We start from the raw sequence: 20,960 nt of genomic DNA, 5'->3' as shown, positions 1-20,960 counted from the left end.
AGATATCACCTCACACCTGTCAGAATGGCTATTATCAGAAAGATAGTAACAAGTGTTCATAACGATGTGAAGAAAAGGAAATCCTCTTGCACTGTTGGTAGGAATGTAGATTGGTATAGCCACTACAGAAAGCGGTTTGGAGTTTCCTCAAAAATGAAACGTAGAACTACCATACAATCCAGCAATTCCACTTCTGGAATTTGAATGAAGAAAATAAGACACTAATTTAAAAAGATATATGCACCCCTGTGTTTATTACAGCGTTATTTGCAATATCCAGGATATGGAAGCAATCTAAGTATCCATTGATAGGTGAATGGATAAGTGCAATACATTTACATACAAACATACAGTGGAGTATTAGCCATAAAACAGAATGAAGTCTTGCCATTTGTGACAACATGTATGGACCTAGAGGGTATTATGTGAAATGTCAGATAGAGGAAGACAAATACTGTATGATTTCACTTAAATGGAACTTTAACAAACCAAATGAATAAAGACAAACATAAAGACAGACTCATAGATAAAGAAAACAAAACTGGTAGTTGCCAGAGGGCAGCGGGTTGGTGGATGAATAAAATAGATGAGGGAGATTAATAGGTACAAACTTCCAATTATAAAATAAATGAGTTATACGATATGCAGCATAGAGAATATAGTCAATAATATTGGAGTAACTTGGTATGTTGACAGACTTATCATGGTGATGATTTTGTAATACATAATATTGAGTAACTATGTTCTACACCTGAAACTAATATAATATCGTAAATCAGTTATACCTCAATTGTAAAAACTATAGTTTCAAGACAAAACCAAAAAAAAACAATGCCACCCCCCGCCCCAGTGTATTTATATCTTGACTGTGGTTTGGTGCCACATAGTGGCGGTTACTGCTCAAGCCTGAATATGAGTAGGGTTGGTTCTCTGAACTGGAGTTGCCCGACATTGTCCTGCCTGGCCTTGCCCTCATCATGTCTCCTCCACAACCATTCCCCAAGGTAAAAACTTCACCCTGCCCTGTTTTGAGAATGTGGGCTGGGCAGAGGACAAGACGCAGCCTCAAATACTTAATGTCTAAGATGTATATTACAGATTACCTTAGTGATTTTACTGTTTGTGAGTGGTTTTACCATGTTTAGAACCGTGAAAAAGATGGAGTTACCCTAGGAAGGTATAAAATGAGAACAGAGTAGGATATGCATATGTTTACACACATAAGCACATTTTAGAGACTGAGTTCACATCAGTACCTCCAATTCCAGTTCATCCCACAGAGCTCTTTCTTTCCTTCTCACATTCCATATTTGCATTTTCCTTGTTCCATAGTCAGAGCTCTGGCTTCCAACAGCATTTATACATTTATTCATTATTCAGTCTTTTATTATGTCTAAAATAGTTTCCAAGTTGTTTTGCCTTTCAAAATATCAGTTGCTCAGTGATGTTGGACTCTTTGTGACCCCATGGACTGTAGCTTGCCAGACTCCTCTGTCCATGGAATTTTCTAGACAAGAAGACTGGAGTGAGTGGCCATCCCCTTGTCCAGGAGTTCTTCCCAACCCAGGAATCAAACCCTGGTCTCCCGCATTGCAGGCAGATTCTTTATTGTCTGAGGCACCAAGGAAGCCCCGTCTTGCCCATAGTACTAGAAGAAACAAGCCTACCAAGAAGAGTTAAATCTTTGTAGTTTTCCCTATTCCAGGTAGTCCAAGACTGAGACTATCAAATAGTGTGTATATGGGTTACTGTCGCTTCTTCTCCCCCACTCTGGCCCCCATACCTCTTCTAAGTGGTTAAAAGTGTTCATTTAAACTATAGTTAGGTTAATTTGTTCCAGTTTGGTTTCCCCCACAGTGTTAGATTCCCAGGGTGTGGCACCCTCCCACTACATACAAACACTGTCTAGATATTGTGATATTAAATAATTATTGGTAATTTTGTTCTTTATAAAAAGCATCCATCTTTTATACAGTCAGAAATACTCATGGATGAGATAGAATGTACATGGAGTTGTTTCAGAGAGGGTAAACGTGTGGCTAATAACTGAAACTGCATTGGCCATGAATTGATAGTTGAAGCTAAATGATTGGTTCATTGCACTGTTTCTCTATACTTTTGTGTATGTTTGAAATTTTCTATAATGAAAAGTTCTAAAAATATGTGCAGTGCCTATATTATTCTCACACTGTTTCATGGAAAAAAGAATTGCTTTGCATTGAATTGTTTTTAGTGAATATTTAATAGCTTTTGATTGGTTGCAAGAAGTCAAGTGAAGTTAATATGAAATATGTGTCCAGACTACATCTCATACACATTTTAGAAAATGTTTGTTTTTTATCCTTATAAAACCCTTTGGGTAAGCTGTACCAAGTGGCTTGTGGGATTGACCCCAGGTCCTCTGCAGTGAAAGCCAGGGAATTCCCTACATTTATTATTTCCATTATTAATATAGTCTCACTAATATCTAGATTATCTAGTTATAAGTAACAACAACAGTTTCATCAATGCTTTTTTTTTTTTGGCTGCTCTGTGTGGCCTGTGAGATCGTAGTTCTCCAACCAAGGATCGAACCCGTGCCCCCTGCAGTATAAGTGCCGATTGCCTGGAAAGTCCTCATCAAAGCTTGTAGCTGGGCAGTAACTATCTCCATCCTTATTTTTCACATCTCTTGAAATTAAACAAAAAGTGATATTCAAGTGTGGGGTATGACTCAGGTTGCAGACCACCTTTTGAGCCAAGTTGAAACCATAGTCAGAGAGTCTTTTCTTATGCTGTGCCTTACAGCAGGATAGAAAGGGATTTGACAGCTGTTTATTTTTGCTACTAGTGTCCTCCTTCATTCCCCGTCCACCTCTTAGAAGGTATGGAATGATTATGCCTTCATAACTGAAAATTGATTATTTTTTTTCCCGGTGCCATTCTTTTCTTAGGGGAAAAGCCATATGTTTGTACAGTCCCTGGGTGTGACAAAAGGTTTACAGAATATTCCAGTTTGTACAAACATCATGTTGTACACACTCACTCCAAACCGTACAACTGTAATCACTGTGGGAAGACGTACAAGCAGATCTCCACACTGGCCATGCACAAACGAACAGCGCACAATGACACTGAGCCCATCGAGGAGGAGCAGGAAGCCTTCTTTGAGCCTCCCCCAGGTAAGGGTTTCTTCCAGTATTTTTATGTCTGTGTTTGAGAATCAATAGTTATGAGCATAATGTATGATTGAAAGCATTGTCTCTAACCATGAAGTTTCATTCAAATAGTCACACAAAAATACCCTTCACAACTGCAATAATTGCTATCAAAGTAAGATACTTAATGCTCTGGGATGTATTAAGAGGGGAAATTAACCTAGTCTTGAAGGTCAGAGACAACTCCCCTGAAGAAGTGATTTTTGGAGAGATCATGGGTTCACTCGCTGTACAGGCAGGGATGTACAAGCTTTGGGGGGTAGGGTGGTAAACAGGGAGCAGAGGCAGGAGAACGTTCCAAATGGAGGGACTGGAACATGCAAAAAGCCCTGAGGTTGGAGAGAGCCAAGTAAATTGGAGAGACTGAAAGAAGCCTGGCCAGCATGGCATTTCTGCCTGGGAGGGTGGTGTGAGATGAGGCTGCACAGCAGGGCAGGGGCAGCTAGACTGTTTGGGTGTATTAGAATGTTGGTCTTAATCAAGAGTGGTGAAGCATTCTCAAATAACTCTTAGTTGATTCATGTCTGTTCAGTAGTGTTGTGGGAGACAAAAACATTCATTTCAGTAAGGATAAACTCGAGAAAAATAGAATTAGATTTCTGTGATTTCAGTTAAATAACACAGCATAGTTAAATAGGTAAAATGAAATAGGTTTTTCTGAAACAGAACAAAACATATATATTGTCCTGTTTCATTGAATAGTTCCTAAATGAAGTAAGTTTGAAAATTAAAACATTCTTACCTAATCTTACAACTGATATTAAAGGATTGAAAAACATGTAGGTAGGAAAAAAAATGGAGAATAAGGAAAAGAACAGATCATCCACTATCTACTCAAAATAATTCCCCGTAATTCTAATTTATCTTTTCAGATACTAGTCGTGTGATAGTAAGAAAATACGGAGAAGGAAATGGCAACCCACTCCAGTATTCTTGCCTGGAGAATCCTGTGGACAGAGGAGCCTGGTAGGCTGCTGTCCATAGGGTTGCACAGAGTCGGACACGACTGAAGCGACTTTGCATGCATGCATGCATTGGAGAAGGAAATGGCAACCCACTCCCATATTCTTGCCTGGAGAGTCCCAGGGACAGAGGAGCCTGGTGGGCTGCTGTCTATGGGGTCGCACAGAGTCGGACACAACTAAAGCAACATAGCAGCAGCAGTAAGAAAATAACATTTCCTTCACTCTTTTAAAAATATTTTGTCCATGTCACAAGGTTTGCAGGATCTTAGTTCCCTGACCAGGGGTTGAACCCAGGCTCCATCAGTGAAAGCACCAAGTGCTAGCCACTGGACCACCAGGAACTTCCCAACAATTCCTTTACTCTCAAATGCTATGCTGTTTTCTAGCCAAAGCACTGTAAGTGTGCTTGGTTAGATGTTAACAATTGCTGCTAAATCCTTGCAATTATAAAGTAGCCTTTAATGATATCAAATTTGGGTTTAAGACTGTTCCCTTTTTAATCTTCCTCAGTCTCTTCCTTAAATGTTAACATTTCAGATTGTCAGAATTTCTTGTGTTCTAGAAGATAACCTATGATACACATTTTATTTAAAAAAATTAAGGTTGTTTTTCCAAGAATAAGAATGGGTTTGTGTCCCTTTTCTCCCATATGATCCCCTATGTTTTGAACTCCATTGGAGTAATGGTATAATAATAAGTATAATAAATGGCCGTGCATGCATGCTAAGTCATATCAGTTGTGTCTAACTCTTTGTGACCCTATGGACTGTAGCCTGCAGGAAACCTCTGTCCATGGGATTCTCCAGGCAGGAATACTGGAGTGGGTTGCCATGCCCTTCCCAGGGATTGAACCCGCATCTCTTAGTCTTCTGCACTAGCAGGCGGGTTCTTTACCACTGGCGCCACCTCAGAAGCTCATCTGCCTGTGTCTTGTGTGTGTGCTCAGTCGTGTCTGACTCTTTGCGACCCTTTGGACTGTAGACCACTAGGCTCCTCTGTCCATGGGATTTTGCAGGCAAGAATACTGGAGTGAGTTGCCATTTCCCCCTCCAGGGGATCTTCTTGATGCAGAAATCAAATCCACATCTGCACTGGCAGGTGGATTCTTTACCACTGAACCACCTTGGAAGCCATGGAACAGAACAAGAAGAAATGAAATAATGAGTGTCATAGGGATTACACCATGATGACCATAGCTGTCTGAGTGCAGGCATCAACCATAACTTTGAGAACTACTCTTAAATTAGCATAGAAAGTCCCTTGAATTAAAAAAGAAAATTACCTTTTTCTGGCCTCATGAGATGTGGAAAGCAGTAGAAGAGAGGGATAAGGAATCTTACTGGTTGCCAAGTATGGCAGTAATGGATGGTTGAAATTGCTGTTTACTTGCTGATTTCTTGTGAAATAAAAAAGTGGGTGGGAGTTCCTGTTCAGTCACTTACGAAATTATTAACCTTACCCCAGATAATACTGTCTTTACACAGTGATGTCATTGTGTACTGATGACTTGCAATCAGTCACTCTTGTTAAAGAGTAAGTAACTTAGTGTTAGTACATTGTGTTTACACACCATTCTGCTTTTGGGGTTAATATTTATGAAGATTGTCTTATCATTTTTAACAGCTTCTTAAGTGACTGCGAGACCTTAGCACGTATTTGCCATGTTGGAAGGGTCGCTTGCTGGTTAGTCTCCCTGCGCAGTTCCCCCACTCCTCACCCCAGCACACACGCACAGTGCTAGATAACCATGCCAGCTAACGGAGTAAGCAAGGCCTCTGAAAATTTGAACAGGTACTCTCTGTGTGGGAAAGTTTAGTTCAGTCTGCTTGGATTTGGTTTGGCTTTGCAAAAGAGATCAGCAGGAGGTGTTAGAAATCATTTTCATGATTTAGAATTCAGTACATATGCCCTTTCATTTTTGTCAGCTTCTCCATAATATTTAAAATATTCTGTTTTCTAAACAGCTTGGTAGGTTGATCAAATAAATGATTCATTTGTTTTAAACAGGTCAAGGTGAAGATGTTCTTAAAGGGTCCCAGATCACATATGTTACAGGTGTAGAAGGGGATGATGTTGTATCTACCCAAGTAGCCACAGTAACCCAGTCTGGGTTGAGTCAACAGGTTACACTCATATCCCAGGACGGGACTCAACATGTAAGTATCCACCAAAAGCCAGCCACATTAAATAATATTTCTATGAGCCTGGGCTTGAAAGGCAGGTTGGGTCCCAGTTGAAGAAAGCCTTGAACTGGGGCACAAAGTTTGGAGTTTAGCTTGTGGGTAGTGCTAGATCTCCTGAAGAAAGAGACTCTCTTGCTGAAAGAGACCACATGCAAGGAGGTCTGTAAAGAGAGGTTTGTCACTCTAGAATTCAGGTGGTGGTATGGGTATCTTTCAAAGGTAAGGTGATGGAGGTTAGGAACACAGTGAGAAGTAATGGGTCCACGTGAAACTTGGAAGGGATAGATTGGGTGGCGAATTAGATCCAGGAGATAAGACTGAGAAATCAGCAGAAGTTTGGCTGAGGTGACGAGAACATCGTTAAATGATCCGGGCAAGTCAGTGATGGGGAAACCTGTAAAATTTCCAGGGTGTAACTTTCTCCCTACTTGGAATCATGGGAGTTCACTTAACTAGCTTCAGAATTAATAGGAAGCTGTCTTGATTTCCCCAGGAAAAGCAATGTAAGAGTTGCTGTTCAACAGTCAAACTTGTCATTGTTTTCTAGATGCCACTATCCTAATTCAGACTTGATTTCATTTTTAAGCCCTCGCTAAGGTTGTCTTAATACCCGTGGAAACAGATGCATGGGGTTCTTTATCCTCCAATACTGCCTCTTCCGTGGAGAACTGTCTTTTTACCCATCTCTTTTAGAACTTTACCTCCCATGATTAATCTGCCCTTTGAATAGATAACTCTTAATGTGCCAGTGTTAGCTAGAAGCAGAATATATTCAGGATAGAAACATACAGAGCACTTGGACCATCCCATTCATCCCTCTTCTCCTTACTTTTGACATCACTGATTCCACACAGTACTCTTTGTCCACTGATTGGCACATAAGATTAAACAAATTTACTAACAGTTTTATTCTGGACAGATAGGGTGTCACTGGGGATTTGAGCAGGGAGCATAATGAAATTTGCTTTTTAGCAAGGTGACAAGGTAGAGGATGATTAGGGAGGGGTTAAATATCTAGAAAGAAGCTGTATTATTGGCAAAAATTAGATGAAAGAAAAATAGAAATCTAAATTGGCAGTAGAGATGGAGAGGAGGAAAACATCTTTAAGAAACACTCAGTTTTTCTGATGATCTCTCTCTAAAAAGAGTTTATTCCATTGTAAAATGGTTATTTGCTCCCAGAGTAGACTTACACAAGACTTGCATGTGTGCCTGCTCAGTCGTGTCTGACTCTTTGCAACCCATGGACTGCAGCCTGCCAGGCTCCTCTGTCCATGGAATTTTCCAGGCAAGAATACGGGAGTGGGTTGCCATTTCCTCCTCCAGAGGATCTTCCTGACACAGGGATCAACCCTGCATCTCCTGCACTGGCAGGCGGATTCTTAACCACCGAGCCACCTGGGAAGCCATAGGAGGCTTAGGCTCAGTCCTTAATAAAATTGACCAGATAAAGCAAGAAACATTGCCTGATTGTAAAATGCATTGTGTTGCAGGTCAACATATCTCAAGCCGACATGCAGGCCATTGGCAACACCATTACAATGGTAACACAGGACGGAACGCCCATCACAGTACCTGCTCATGATGCAGTCATTTCCTCAGCAGGAACACATTCTGTTGCTATGGTTACTGCCGAGGGTACAGAAGGGCAGCAGGTAATTGCATTTTTCTTTTATATCAATTGGTACAAATATCAGTATCAAAATTGTTAGTCATAGATGTACAGTGTGGTATCATGCATGCTTAATCACTTCAGTTGTGGGTGCCTCTTTGCAACATTGTTGACTGTAACCCACCAAGCTCCTCTGTCCATGGGATTCTCCAGGTAAGAGTACTGCAGTGGGTTGCCATGCCCCCCTCCAGGGCTCAAACCCATGTCTCTTACGTGTTCCACGTTGGCAGACGGTTCTTTACCACTTGTGCTCCCTGAGAAGTCCAGCTGTTAAGCACATAAACCTCAGATTGAATCTCAGTTTTAAAGCTTCTTAAGTACACAGCCCTCTGAGTCTCAGTTTTTTTTTCATGTGCAAAATAGGATTGATTTTTGCATATACCCCATAACAGCCCCTGGGATCACAAGAGTTAGATACAGCTGAGCGACTGAGCACACGCACACACAGTCATCTCCCCCAACCCTTTATACGGCAGAAAACACTATACTGTTTTTCACCTCCTTGTTTGTTTTTTTTAGTCTTAATAATACATCTAGGACATCTTTCTGTTTTATATAGAGAATTTTCCTATCCTTTTTTTTTTTTTGGTAATTCTGGTGGCACCACATGGTTTGCAGGATCTTTGTTCCCAACTGGGGATTAAACCTGGGTGCTGGAAGTGAAAGTGAAGAGTCCTAACCACTGGATTGCCAGGGAATTCTCTCTCATTCTTTTTCTAAGCTATATCATATTCCACTGTATGGACATGCCATAATTTACTTAAAGTCTTTTGCTGTTTGAGACAACACATAATCTTGTGCACATGGGATTTTTTATGTGTGTGAATATATCTGCTACTAGGTAAATCCCTAGAGTGAAACTGCTGGCTGAAAAGACATACACATTTGTAACTGTGATAAGCATTGCCGAAACTTCCTTTCTAGGGTTATACACATCTACATTTTTATCCGTAGCCTTTGAGAGTGCCTCCTCCCCTTTTGATGGTAGCACAGTGGTACCAAATCTTACGTATCTCTTTGTACTTTGATTTTTCATTTATCTTGAATGATTTTGGTTAATACATTTAAAAACTGTTCTTATAGGGTCTTCCCTGGTGGTCTAGTGGCTAGTACTCTGTGCTCCCAATGCAGAGGGCCCCTGGTTGGGGAACTAGATCCCACATGCTGAAACTTAAAGATTCGGAATGCCATAACTGGAAAAAAAAAAAAAAAAGATCCTGCATGCTGCAACTAAGACCCAGCACAGCCAAATAAATCAATAAATAAAGTTGAAGACATGACAGCAACACAACACACACAAAAATTGTTGCTGTGCTGTGCTGAAGACAATGCTAAGTTTCACTTAAGCTACTGTACCCTGTTCAGTGAAAGGGTCTGTCAAAATTCATAGCTATTATTCTTCCTGAATTCATTTATAGATTCAGTATTATCACAATGAAAATTTCAGAAAGCATTTTTTAAGATATATATAACCCAATTCCAGTAATTTATATGAACATGCAAAGGACCTAAAAAGAACATGTAAAGTCCTGAAAAAAAGAACAAAGTTGAAAGTCTTCTGCACCTTGAAATACAGGAATCAGAATCAAAAAGCTTCTAGAAGAAAAGTGAATGTTTTTGTAACCTTAGGATAAAAATTTCATAGACAGGATACAAAATGCACTAACAATAAAATTTTTTCTTTTTGGATAAATTGGACTTCTTCAAAACTTCTTTTGCTTACCAAAGACAATGATAGACAGGGTGCCTGATGAACTATGGACAGAGGTTCATGACATTGTACAGGAGACAGGAATCAAGACCATCCCCAAGAAAAAAAAATGCAAAAAAGCAAAATGGCGGTCTGAGGAGGCCTTACAAATATCTGTGAAAATAAGAGAAGCGAAAAGCAAAGGAGAAAAGGAAAGATATACCCATTTGAATGCAGAGTTCCAAAAAATAGCAAGGAGAGAGATGAAAGCCTTCCTCAGTGATCAGTGCAAAGAAACAGAGGAAAACAATAGAATGGGAAAGACTGGAGAGCTCTTCAAGAAAATTAAGAGATACCAGGGGAATATTTCATGGAAAGATGGGCTCAATAAAGGACAGAAATGGTATGGACCTAACAGAAGCAGAAGATATTAAAAGATGGCAAGAATACATAGCACTGTACAAAAAAGATCTTCACAACCCACCTAGAGCCAGACATCCTGGAATGTGAAGTCAAGTGGGCCTTAGGAAGCATCACTATGAACAAAGCTAGTGGAGGTGATAGAATTCCAGTTGAGCTATTTCAAATCCTAAAAGATGATGCTATGAAAGTGCTGCACTCAATATGCCAGCACATTTGGAAAACTCAGCAGTGGCCACAGGACTGGAAAATGTCACTTTTCATTCCAGTCCCAAAGAAAGGCAATGCCAAAGAAATGCTCAAACTACCTCACAATTGCGCTCATCTCATACGCTAGTAAAGTAATGCTCAAAATTCTCCAAGCCAGGCTTCAGCAATACATGAACCGTGATCTTCCAAATGTTCAAGCTGGTTTTAGAAAAGGCAGAGGAACCAGAGATCAAATTGCCAACATCCGCTGGATCATGGAAAAGGCAAGAGAGTTCCAGAAAAACATCTATTTCTGCTTATTGACTATGCCAAAGCCTTTGACCGTGTGGAACGCAGTAAACTGGAAAATTCTGAAAGAGATGGAAATACCAGACCACTTGACCTGCATCTTGAGAAACCTGTATGCAGGTCAGGAAGCAACAGTTAGAACTGGACATGGAACAACAGACTGGTTCCAAATAGGAAAAGGAGTACATCAAGGCTGTATATTGTCACCCTGCTTATTTAACTTATATGCAGAGTATATCATAAGAAACGCTGGGCTGGAAGAAGCACAAGCTGAATCAAGATTGCCAGGAGAAATATCAATAACCTCAGATATGTAGATGACACCACCCTTATGGCAGAAAATGAAGAGGAGCTAGAAAGCCTCTTGATGGAAGTGAAAAAGGAGAGTGAAAAAGTTGGCTTTAAGCTCAACATTCAGAAAACAAAGATCATGGCATCTGGTCCCATCACTTCATGGGAAATAGATGGGGAAACAGTGGAAACAGTGGCTGATTTTATTTTGGGGGGCTCCAAAATCACTCCAGATGGTGATTGCAGCCATGAAATTAAAAGACACTTACTCCTTGGAAGGAAAGTTATGACCAACCTAGACAGCATATTAAAAAGCAGAGACGTTACTTTGCCAACTAAGGTCCGTCTAGTCAAGGCTATGGTTTTTCCTGTGGTCATGTATGGATGTGAGAGTTGGACTGTGTAGAAAGCTGAGCGCCGAAGAATTGATGCTTTTGAACTGTGGTGTTGAAGAAGACTCTTAAGAGTCCCTTGGACTGCAAGGAGATCCAACCAGTTCATTCTAAAGGAGATCAGTCCTGGGTGTTCATTGAAAGGACTGATGTTGAAGCTGAAACTCGAATACTTTGGCCACCTCATCCGAAGAGTTGACGCATTGGAAAAGACTCTGATGCTGGGAGGGATTGAGGGCAGGAGGAGAAGGGATCAACAAAGGATGAGATGGCTGGATGGCATCACCGACTTGTTGGACATGAGTTTGAGTAAACTCCGGGACTTGGTGATGGACAGGGAGGCCTGGTGTGCTGCGATTCATGGGGTCGCAAAGAGTCGGATACGACTGAGCGACTGAATTGAACTGAAGAACTATTTTAACCTTCTTCTAAAAGGAATATTGCCAAATTCCTTTCTGGAGAGTTTTAATAATTATGCCATGGATCTAATAGTATTCTTATTTCACTGTACTCTTGGTAGCACTGAGGATTTTGTTTTTTACATTTGCATTATTCACAAGCAAATGTTATACTTTTACTTTAACTTGTCTATTAGTGAGGTTGAACATGTTTTTCCTATTAGCCTGCAATTGTTTATTTCTTCATTGAGGTAAAATTTATATACAGTGAAATGCATGATTTTTTTTTCCCCCACATCATGTGGTTTGCAGGATCTTAGTTCCCCAACCAAGGATCACACCTGGGCTCCTGGCAGTAGAAGCATAGAATCCTAATCACTGGACCACCACCTGCACAGATCTTAAGTTTACAGTTTAGTGAGTTGTTAAACATACACACCCATCTCATCCCAAACAAGGCCTAGAACGTTTCTATCACCCCAAAAAGTTCTCTTGGGACCCCATCCAGTCAGTCTCCATTTAGTTGTTCTGATTGTATTATCTTGTCTCTTCTTGAATTTTGCATAGTGATACCAGAGTATGAACTCTCTTGTTTTGTGTTTTTTTGTTTAACATAACATTTTGGAGATTTATCCATGTTATTGTTTATAACATGAGTTCCTTCATTTTTATTTCTAAGCAGTATTCTGTGGTTAGGAGTGTATCACAATTTATTGATAGATTCTCCCCTTGATGAACAAATATTTGAGATGCTTCCAGTTTTTTTTTTTCTATTATGAATTAAGATGGTGGTAAAAATTCTAGTACAAGTATATTTGTAGACATATATTCTCATTCTCTGATTAATAACCTGTTAGTGGAATTTCTGAGTCATAGGGTAGAGGTATATTTAACTTTATATGAAAGTGTCAAGCAGTTCTTCAAAGTGGTTTGACCCCACTCACACTCCCACTCACAATAGTTCTGTTTGTTTCATATCATAAGCATTTTGAGTTGTTGCTGTTTAAAAGTTTAGCCATTCTAGTGGATGTGAAATATCATTGTGGTTTTAATTTGCACATAGGTTGTTTAATTTCTTGAAAAAAAATGTTAGTTGCTCAGTCGTGTTTGACTCGGCGACTCTAGACTATAGCCTGCCGGGCTCCTCTGTCCGTGGATTCTCCAGCCAAGGATACTGGAGTAGGTAGCCATTTCCTTCTCCAGGGGATCTTCCTGACCCAGGGATCGAACCTGGGTCTTCCACATTGTGGGTAGATTCTTTACCTTCTGAGCCACCAGGGAAGCCCTGATAATTTGTTAATATCTGATACTTTTCTCAATGCCTGTTTTTCTTGATTTTTAAGTCTGTTATGGTTAGAGAACCATATGGTAAGATATTATTATTTTGAGACTTGAGACTTGTTTTTCCTTTGTCTTTCATTGATTTCCTATTGTATTTCATATGTATTTGAAAAGAATGTGTGTTCTGCACTTGTTGGTATAGCACGTTACACTTTAAGTTAAGGTGGTTACACTTTAAGTGTTGTTCAGATATTCTGTAACCTTATTAATCTTTTATATATTTGTTCTGTCAGTTACTAAGAAAAAGTAATTGATATCTTCAACTAGGATTGTGGATTTGTCTCCCTTGTAGTTGTTTCTTTTTTTACTTCTAGGGTTTTGAAACGCTGTTATTAGGTGTGTACATATTTCATTTTAATTCCTCAAGTGACTTCATAATTATACACTTCTCTGTTACTTTTTTGAGGTTGCCCAGGGATTAAAATGTGCATCCTTAAGTTATTGCGGTCTACTTAGACTTAAGATTGTTACTACTTTACATTTATGCATGTATTTTCATTTGTGCCCCTACTTTTGTGCTGCTGTGATTTATTTTATATTTACAGATATTAAAACCCCCACAGTGCAATATTATTTTTTAGCATAAGCAGTTCATCTTTTAAGTAAGTTACAAGATGATGGGAAACATAGTATTTTATACTTATCTGCTGGTTTATAATTTCCAGTGCCTCTTAGGCCTTTCTGTAGAGTGGAGTGTCTATATGACATCCATTTGGCCTGAAGGATATATTTTGGTTTTTAAGTTAGTTAACTCATTTTGGCTGTGTCAGGTCTTCGTTGTGGCACACAGGGTCTTCCCTCGCAGGGCATGGTTGTGGTGCAGGCTCCAGAGTGAGCAGGCCTCAGGAGGTGCAGCATGTGGGCTCAGTGACCGGCACTTGGGCTTAGTTGCTCTGCAACATGTGGGATCTTAGTTCCCCAACCAGAGACCAGACCTGTGTCCCCTGCTTTGCAAGGCAGATTCTTTATCACTGGGCCACCAGGAAAGTCCCCTGAAGGATATACTTTAGCATTGTTTGTAGTCCAGATCTACAGTGACAAATTCTCTGGTTTTGCTTATTTGAAAACATGTTATGTTGCCTTTCTGTTTGAAACATAATTTTGTCTTGAAGGATATTTTTGCTAGATATAGAATTGGTGGGGTTTTTTTTTTTTTCTTTCTGCACTTTAAATTGTCTCTGTCCTTCATTGTTTCTGATGAGAAATCAGCCATCTTCATATCATTGTTCCCCTGTATATGATACACCAGTTTTTCCTCTGGCTATTTTGTAGACTCTTTATATTTGCTTTTTAGCAATGTAATTATGGTGTGGTCTTCTTTATCTCATAGGTTTCTTATATGTAATTATAAGACAACATATATGATATTATGAAACATTATATAGTAATGTTTTTTGTAGGGGAGGGTGTTTGTGTTTTTATCAAATTTAGGAAAAGTTAGGCCATTTTTTCATCAAAAGTTTTTATTCTGCCTCATTGTTGCTCTTTTACTTCTGGGTCTCTAAAGTATATGTATATTAACTTGGTGTTTTCCCACAAGTTTCTGGGGGTGCATTCTTTTTTTTTCTTAGTTCTTCAGATAGATAATTCTTATTGCTCTGTCTTTGAGTTCACTGACCTTTTCTTTTGACATCACCTACTTTACCCATCTTTTATTAGGCCCATTTTGATAATTTTAGATATTGTCATTTTTGACTGTAGAATTTAATTATTTATAGTTTTCATTTATTTACTGAGATTTCCCCTTGTGTGAATTCCATAAGCCTTTTAACATATAATAACTGTCTTAAAGTCCTAGTTTGCTAACCACAATATATTGGTTATCTCAAGGTCTGTTTCTGTTAACTTCATATTCTCTTGACTCTGGGTTACATTTTCCTCTTCTCGTGTGTTGTAATTTTTTATTGTATTCTGGATATTGTGGATGATGCAGTTTGGGGATTTTTAATTTGGTTATCTTCCTCTGAAGAATATTAATTTTCTCAAGTAGTTAAGTTACTTATGGAGGCTGGGTTTTGTACTTTGTTAAGGTAGGTTTGTTTTGGTTTTGCCATTTGGTTTCAGGGTGAATCTTTAGTCCTGGGACATAGTCTTTACTCCTAAAATGTAACTCTTAAGGTTTCAGTGGAAGGCCTAAGGTATTTTCCAAGCCCTTCTAAACTTGGTGGGATTGAAATTCTAAATTCTGTCTGCCCTGTGGTGAGTATCACTGAATCCTCTTCTCAGCTTTTTAGCCTTCTAGCTGCTGCTTTGTTCCAGATTTATTGACACCTCCCCAACACATTTGCAATTCTGAGGTCTTAAAGAATTGAGAGGAACTTATATACAGGTTTGGGGGGTCCCCCTCCCTCTGATTTTCTCCTTTCTAGGATATCCCTTTCAGTATGTAGCCATTCTGGCAGTCCTGGACTTCATTATCTGATACCATAAGTTGCCTTATGCTGCAGATTGGTGACTGCCCTCAAGTGGAAAAGCTGTTGAAACCAATGTGACCCAGTGTGGTTCCCTTCTATTGAGAATCCCCTCTATTCCTGCCTGCTTTTCACCATTCACCAGTGCCTTCAGATGGTTGCTTTTTCATATTTTTTTGACACTTTATGATTACCTGCAGGAAAGGTTAGTCTAATATAAGCTACTCCCCTGTCGTTGGACTAAAATCTGTTGCTGGACTATGGACCAATACTGGGATTGATCCAAGCTAAATATCTATTAGCACTAAAATCTAGCATTCTTACTGGATTAATGGCCAAGTAAAATGCATTTAAGCATTTAATAGTAATTTCAGTTTTTAGCCTATTCTTTCTCTAAGTTTGGCTGAAAAGAATTCTTAAATATCATATGACAGGTAGTTGATGCTATTTTCTATGTTGTTATCTACATAGAAAAAGCTGCATTCGTAGTTTAAGAGCCACAAAAGCACTTTTAACCACTCTGACTAGGTGCTTCAGGAACAGGTTGTAAAGATTCCGTGGGATCTAAAAGAGGAAGTGACTGTGACAGAATGTGTTGCTGGGAATTAATTCCCTGGTAACCCAGTGGTTAGGATTCCATGCTTTTACTACAGGGATCATGGGTTCAGTCCTTGGTTGGAAAACTAAGATCCCTCATGCCGTGTAGTAATGTTCCTGGTACTTTGTTTTCCCAGTTAATGGAAATCTTTTTTCTTTTTTTTTTGGCCATGCTGTGCAGCTTGCTGGGATCTTAGTTCAATTCCCTGACCAGGGCTAGAACCCAGACTCATGGCAGTGAAAGAGCTGAGTCCTAACCACTGGATCACCAGGGAATTCCCTGTGGAAATCTAATTTTGTTTTTAATTTTAAAATATTTTTATTATTTAAAATTATTTTATTTTTAATTTTTTTGTTTAATTTTAACCATTTAATGGAAATCTAATTTTTAAAAACCTTTTATTTTGTATTGGGGAATGGCTGATTAACAAATGGTGTTGTGATAGTTTCAGGTGAACAGCGAAGGGACTCAGCCATACCTATACATGTATTCATTCTCCCCTAAATTCCCCTCCCATCCAGGCTGCCACATAACATTGAGCAGAGTTCCCTGTGTTATATAGTAGGTCCTTTTTGGTTAATGGAAATCTAATTTTTAGTGCAACAGATAAACAGGAGAAAATAGTGTATCTACCACTGATCCAAACTCAGGAATAAATAAACATTTGATATATAAATTAATCCATGTGTGTAACTTCCCAGGCACCTGCTTAGGAATATTAGAATCTAGGCACAGTCACATCTCTTTTGTTTAATGAAATCTGACATAGCGAATCCACTTTCTCAGTGTCCTCTATCCTGTTTTGCTATAGGCTTGCTTCATAACTTTAGATAAGTCCCTTCTTTCTGAGTGTCAACTTCCTCAAAAAAGAGGAGTCCATGGGAATTCCCTGGCAGTCCAGTAGTTAGGACTCTGTTCTCACTGTTGAGGTCCCGGGTTCACTCCCTCGTAGGGGAACTGAAATCCCACAGTCTGGGAAGTGCAGTCAAAACAAAAAAGGAAAAAAAGAGGAGTTCAGAATAGACAATATGTAAGGTCTTTTCCAGCTTTCAGCTTCTACAAGTCTATGGTCAGAAGGGAGGATTTCCTTTTGAATTTGAAGACAGTCCCTTGCATTAAATGGATTTTAACCTATTTAAATCATAGTTTTAATTCTTCTGTGTATTTTTTAAGGTTGCAATTGTGGCTCAGGACTTGGCAGCATTCCACACTGCATCATCAGAAATGGGGCACCAACAGCATAGCCATCACTTAGTAACCACAGAAACCAGACCTTTGACCTTAGTGGCAACATCCAACGGCACCCAGATTGCAGTTCAGGTGAGTACAATGGCAGCTGTCCTCTGTCGACAGCAGTGCTGTTCAGCCCTCAGCCTTGTCGCCGTACACTGATACATAACATTCACAGAGGCAGGGCACAGAATAATACGTAGTGCTTAGCTCCTTTAAGGAAATTGCTATGTTTGAAATAAACTCAGAGACTAAAACTTTGCTACTATCTTTGTGTGTTATAAGGGAATTTATAACAAGAAGTATAAATCTCCTGGTATATACATCCCTGTGTGTACCTGACCAGCCATCTTTACTGTCAGAATAAAAGTTTAATTAGGCAGGATTCTATAAAGCATTTAAGCGTTATTCCTTGGAAATGAACCGCCTATAAACGTAGACTCCCAAGTTAGTCCTCAAAAAAGTCCCTGCACAACAGCTGTTTGTTGTGGTGGGGAATGTCAGAAGACTATGAAGAATACATTCTCTGAGAAGTCACTGCATTCAGAGAATCTAGAATATGAGGTGTAGATTACCTTTCCTTGGGAAGTTTGTTTTGTTTTAACATATTTACTTGGAAAGGGTTAGAATGCACTCAGGAAAATGCGAGCTGTTGGTTTTAATTTAGTTTATGGGCATGGAGCTAAAGGCTCATGAAGCTCTCTATCTCCAACAGAAAAGAAAAGCATCTTTTTGTTCCTTGCATGTTGGAAGATTTATCAAAATCCTATATAAAGAAAGTGCATTATTCTCCCCAGCAGGAATTTTTGTGTGTTTTGTGGATGAGCGTTAGTGCTTTAGCAAGCCCAGGTGTTAGAATTATAGAGAGAAATTTTACTTCTGGCATATTATATTTCTTTGGCATTATCTTGACTGTGGCTTTGTGTATGTTCCTGTTGCAGCTTGGAGAACAGCCATCTCTGGAAGAAGCCATCAGAATAGCATCCAGGATCCAGCAAGGAGAAACGCCAGGGTTGGATGATTAACCCTCAGAACAATGGAGCAATAAAGCCAGAGAAGCCTTTCATCTTCAGGCAGCAGAGATCCATGAAGCCCGGGCCCAGGAAAACTAGAAATTTTCCATTCCCGAAACACTGTACACATTTTTATGCAAGAGTGGAGAACATTTTATTCTTGACACTTTTGTGTATATAACCCTTGGAATAGATTTCCCAAACTGATGTATTGTGTACAAGGAAGTATGAAATTAGGGCAATACAGTAATTTTTTATGTTACTCTTTTATCAGATTGCAAACTCCTAGAGTCTACATGCAAGACCAGTGAAGTCTTACGGAGTCTTATGATGGATTTTTAACTTACTATGAAAAAAATAAATAAAGGCTGTATTGAAAATGTCAAAGGTTCTATACGTCAAACAATCATAATTCCAAAAGCCATCATGGATAATAAAGGATGTAAAGCCTTCAGATATTTCCCTCAGCTAGTAGCGTGTCTGCAGTTTTTGTTCTATTGTATACTTGTCCATTTTTATTTGTATTAAATATCTCACGGTTTGAAGACTATTCATTACAGTTTTCCACCCCTGTTAAATACCAGCTCTGCAAGCTGAAGTGCTAATTATATTAGCATTACATTGGATTATGTATAAAATTACAAAGTTTGGTTATTTAAAATTAAAAAGTTAAATCCAGTACTTTGGTTTTGTTAAAGATGATTTCCTGAGTCTTCAGTTTTTTGTTACTGTTTCTTAAAAATAATGAACTATCAAAGCTTGACCACAGGCTGGAGCCTGGGATAATAGTGCTGTAATTGGAAATGGCTTTATTCTGAAAATTAGGTTAGTGGGTTGGTGTAAATTATTTATTTTTGCTTATGTACTTTTGTTTTAAAGCTTATTTACCCTAAAGTTTATTATTAATTTTGAATACAGCAATTTTTAAAATGTTACCTTTATATTTGTTTCATTAAATTGGTATGGGGTGGGGGGAAGAGTTGTAGAAAACAGCACTAATGTAATAGGTTAAAATACAATATATATATATTGAGAGTATATTATGTATCAAGCACAATAAGTACTTTTCCATACATATTCATCTGCTCATAACAGGATTTTGTGAGATATATGAGATTTAATACCTTTGTACATGAGAAAACTGAAGGTTCAAAGAAGTTGTGTCTGCCCAGGACTGTGGTGAGGCAAGGCAAAGACTTGAGAAGCCAGACTGACTCCCACGTCCAGGGTGTTTTTTTTTCACCATACCACAGCCGTCTCCTCAGATGATAACTTGTGGCAGAGATTATGTATATGAGCTTTGGTGATTTCTTTTTTTAAAATTTCTGAGGGATCGAACCCATGCCCACTGCAGTAGAAGAGCAGAGTCTTAACCACTGGACCTTCAGGGAAGTCCCAAGCTTTGGTGGGGATTTATGATTGCCCAGTGACCTGATAAGTACCTGAAAACCCATCTCTAATGTTAGAGATTCAGTGTAGGGGCCACAGAGTTCCAAAAAAGGTGGGGGGAGGGTGTGTGAGGGTTGTCCTGTAAGAATCACTTCTCTGCTGTTTTCACCATGCTTTGTTGGCCAGAGAGCTGAAGCAGGGCTGTTTCTCATTTCAAGCTTTACAGTAAAAAGGAAAAAATGTTGTGCTGTGTTATTTAATATAAATGTTATCTTTGATCAGGTTCTTTGAAGTCTTGCTAAGAAGAGTCATGACTTAGTCATTTGAAATGGGAAACCCGGCAGGGTTGGGCAGGGCTGATTGGCTGCTTGCCTTCAAAGCTCTTCAAAGATATATAACATTAGAAAGGTCTTAGTCACCCACAGTCTCAGTCTCCATTCTTGACAGAGACATTTAAATACACAACTCCCAGCTGAGGCTCAGAAAGGGGTCAGCATGGGGCAGGGCCCGGGGTAGGGGTGGGATAGAGGAAGAACAGGATCTTGAACTGTGCTCCCGCCTTCCACTCCTCCTCTGGCTGCTCTGCTGAGCCCAGCTGGGTCTGCTGTGAACCAATACTCAAGCCTCCCTAGGCTTTGCCTTTCACCTGCCTTTGTTTAGAATCGGTGTTCATCCCTCACCCCGGCTCCTCTGCCTGGATTGGACAGAGCTGAGCTGGATGCTGCTGGTGGGCCTGATTGTCCCTCAGCTCAAAAGAAAATGCCTTCCTGATAGCACCAGAGAAGAGGGTGGGGGGTGTTGCTGGTTTGTCCCGTGACTTCCTGGGAAGGGAACTCGGGAGCATAGATAGTGTATTCCCCCAAGGGAAGACTCCAGCTGATGCACTGACATTTGTGAGTAAAGCTGGTGTGGGGTTTCTTAGCCCGCGAAAGTTGAAGTCTCCCCAAGATACTTGATGAAACTAGAGTACATCTTTTTTTTTCTTCCCCAGCTGCTCCAGGAGTCTTGCAGAATCTTAGTTCTCCGACCAACCCAGGGCCATGGCGTTGAAAGCACCAAGTCCTATCCACTGGACTGCCAGCGAACTACCAGGGCACATCTTAGCAGATGTAGCTGGTTGGAGCATAACACTGCAATATGATCCAGACGATGCTCAAGGCAAGCCTTTCAGTCCAAGAAACCCCGCCCCCCCTCCCACTCTATCCCAGACACAATTTGAAGTCACTACAAAGAGAAAGTACATTGGCTACACTCTGCACTCCAATTTAGGAA

General features: G+C 39.6%; 1 protein-coding gene across 3 annotated transcripts in view; it reads left to right on the top strand.

The window, feature by feature from the left end:
• The window catches only part of ZNF143 (zinc finger protein 143), a 60,081-nt gene extending 41,150 nt beyond the window's left edge, over nt 1-18,931 (top strand). For all 3 annotated transcript variants that reach the window (XM_068988638.1, XM_068988636.1, XM_068988637.1), the window contains exons 12-16: nt 2,934-3,161; nt 6,170-6,318; nt 7,839-8,000; nt 17,230-17,376; nt 18,228-18,931. In XM_068988638.1, coding sequence (XP_068844739.1) covers nt 2,934-3,161; nt 6,170-6,318; nt 7,839-8,000; nt 17,230-17,376; nt 18,228-18,311 — 770 coding nt within the window. In that variant the 3' untranslated portion in view covers nt 18,312-18,931. The remainder of the gene's footprint in view (nt 1-2,933; nt 3,162-6,169; nt 6,319-7,838; nt 8,001-17,229; nt 17,377-18,227) is intronic.
• Nucleotides 18,932-20,960: the final 2,029 nt, after the last annotated feature.

This window comes from Capricornis sumatraensis, chromosome 16, assembly GCF_032405125.1.
Source record: "Capricornis sumatraensis isolate serow.1 chromosome 16, serow.2, whole genome shotgun sequence".
NCBI classification, from domain to species: domain Eukaryota; kingdom Metazoa; phylum Chordata; class Mammalia; order Artiodactyla; family Bovidae; genus Capricornis; species Capricornis sumatraensis.
The sequence above is the reverse complement of the archived record's forward strand: the minus strand, read 5'-3'. Positions and strand labels throughout refer to the sequence as shown.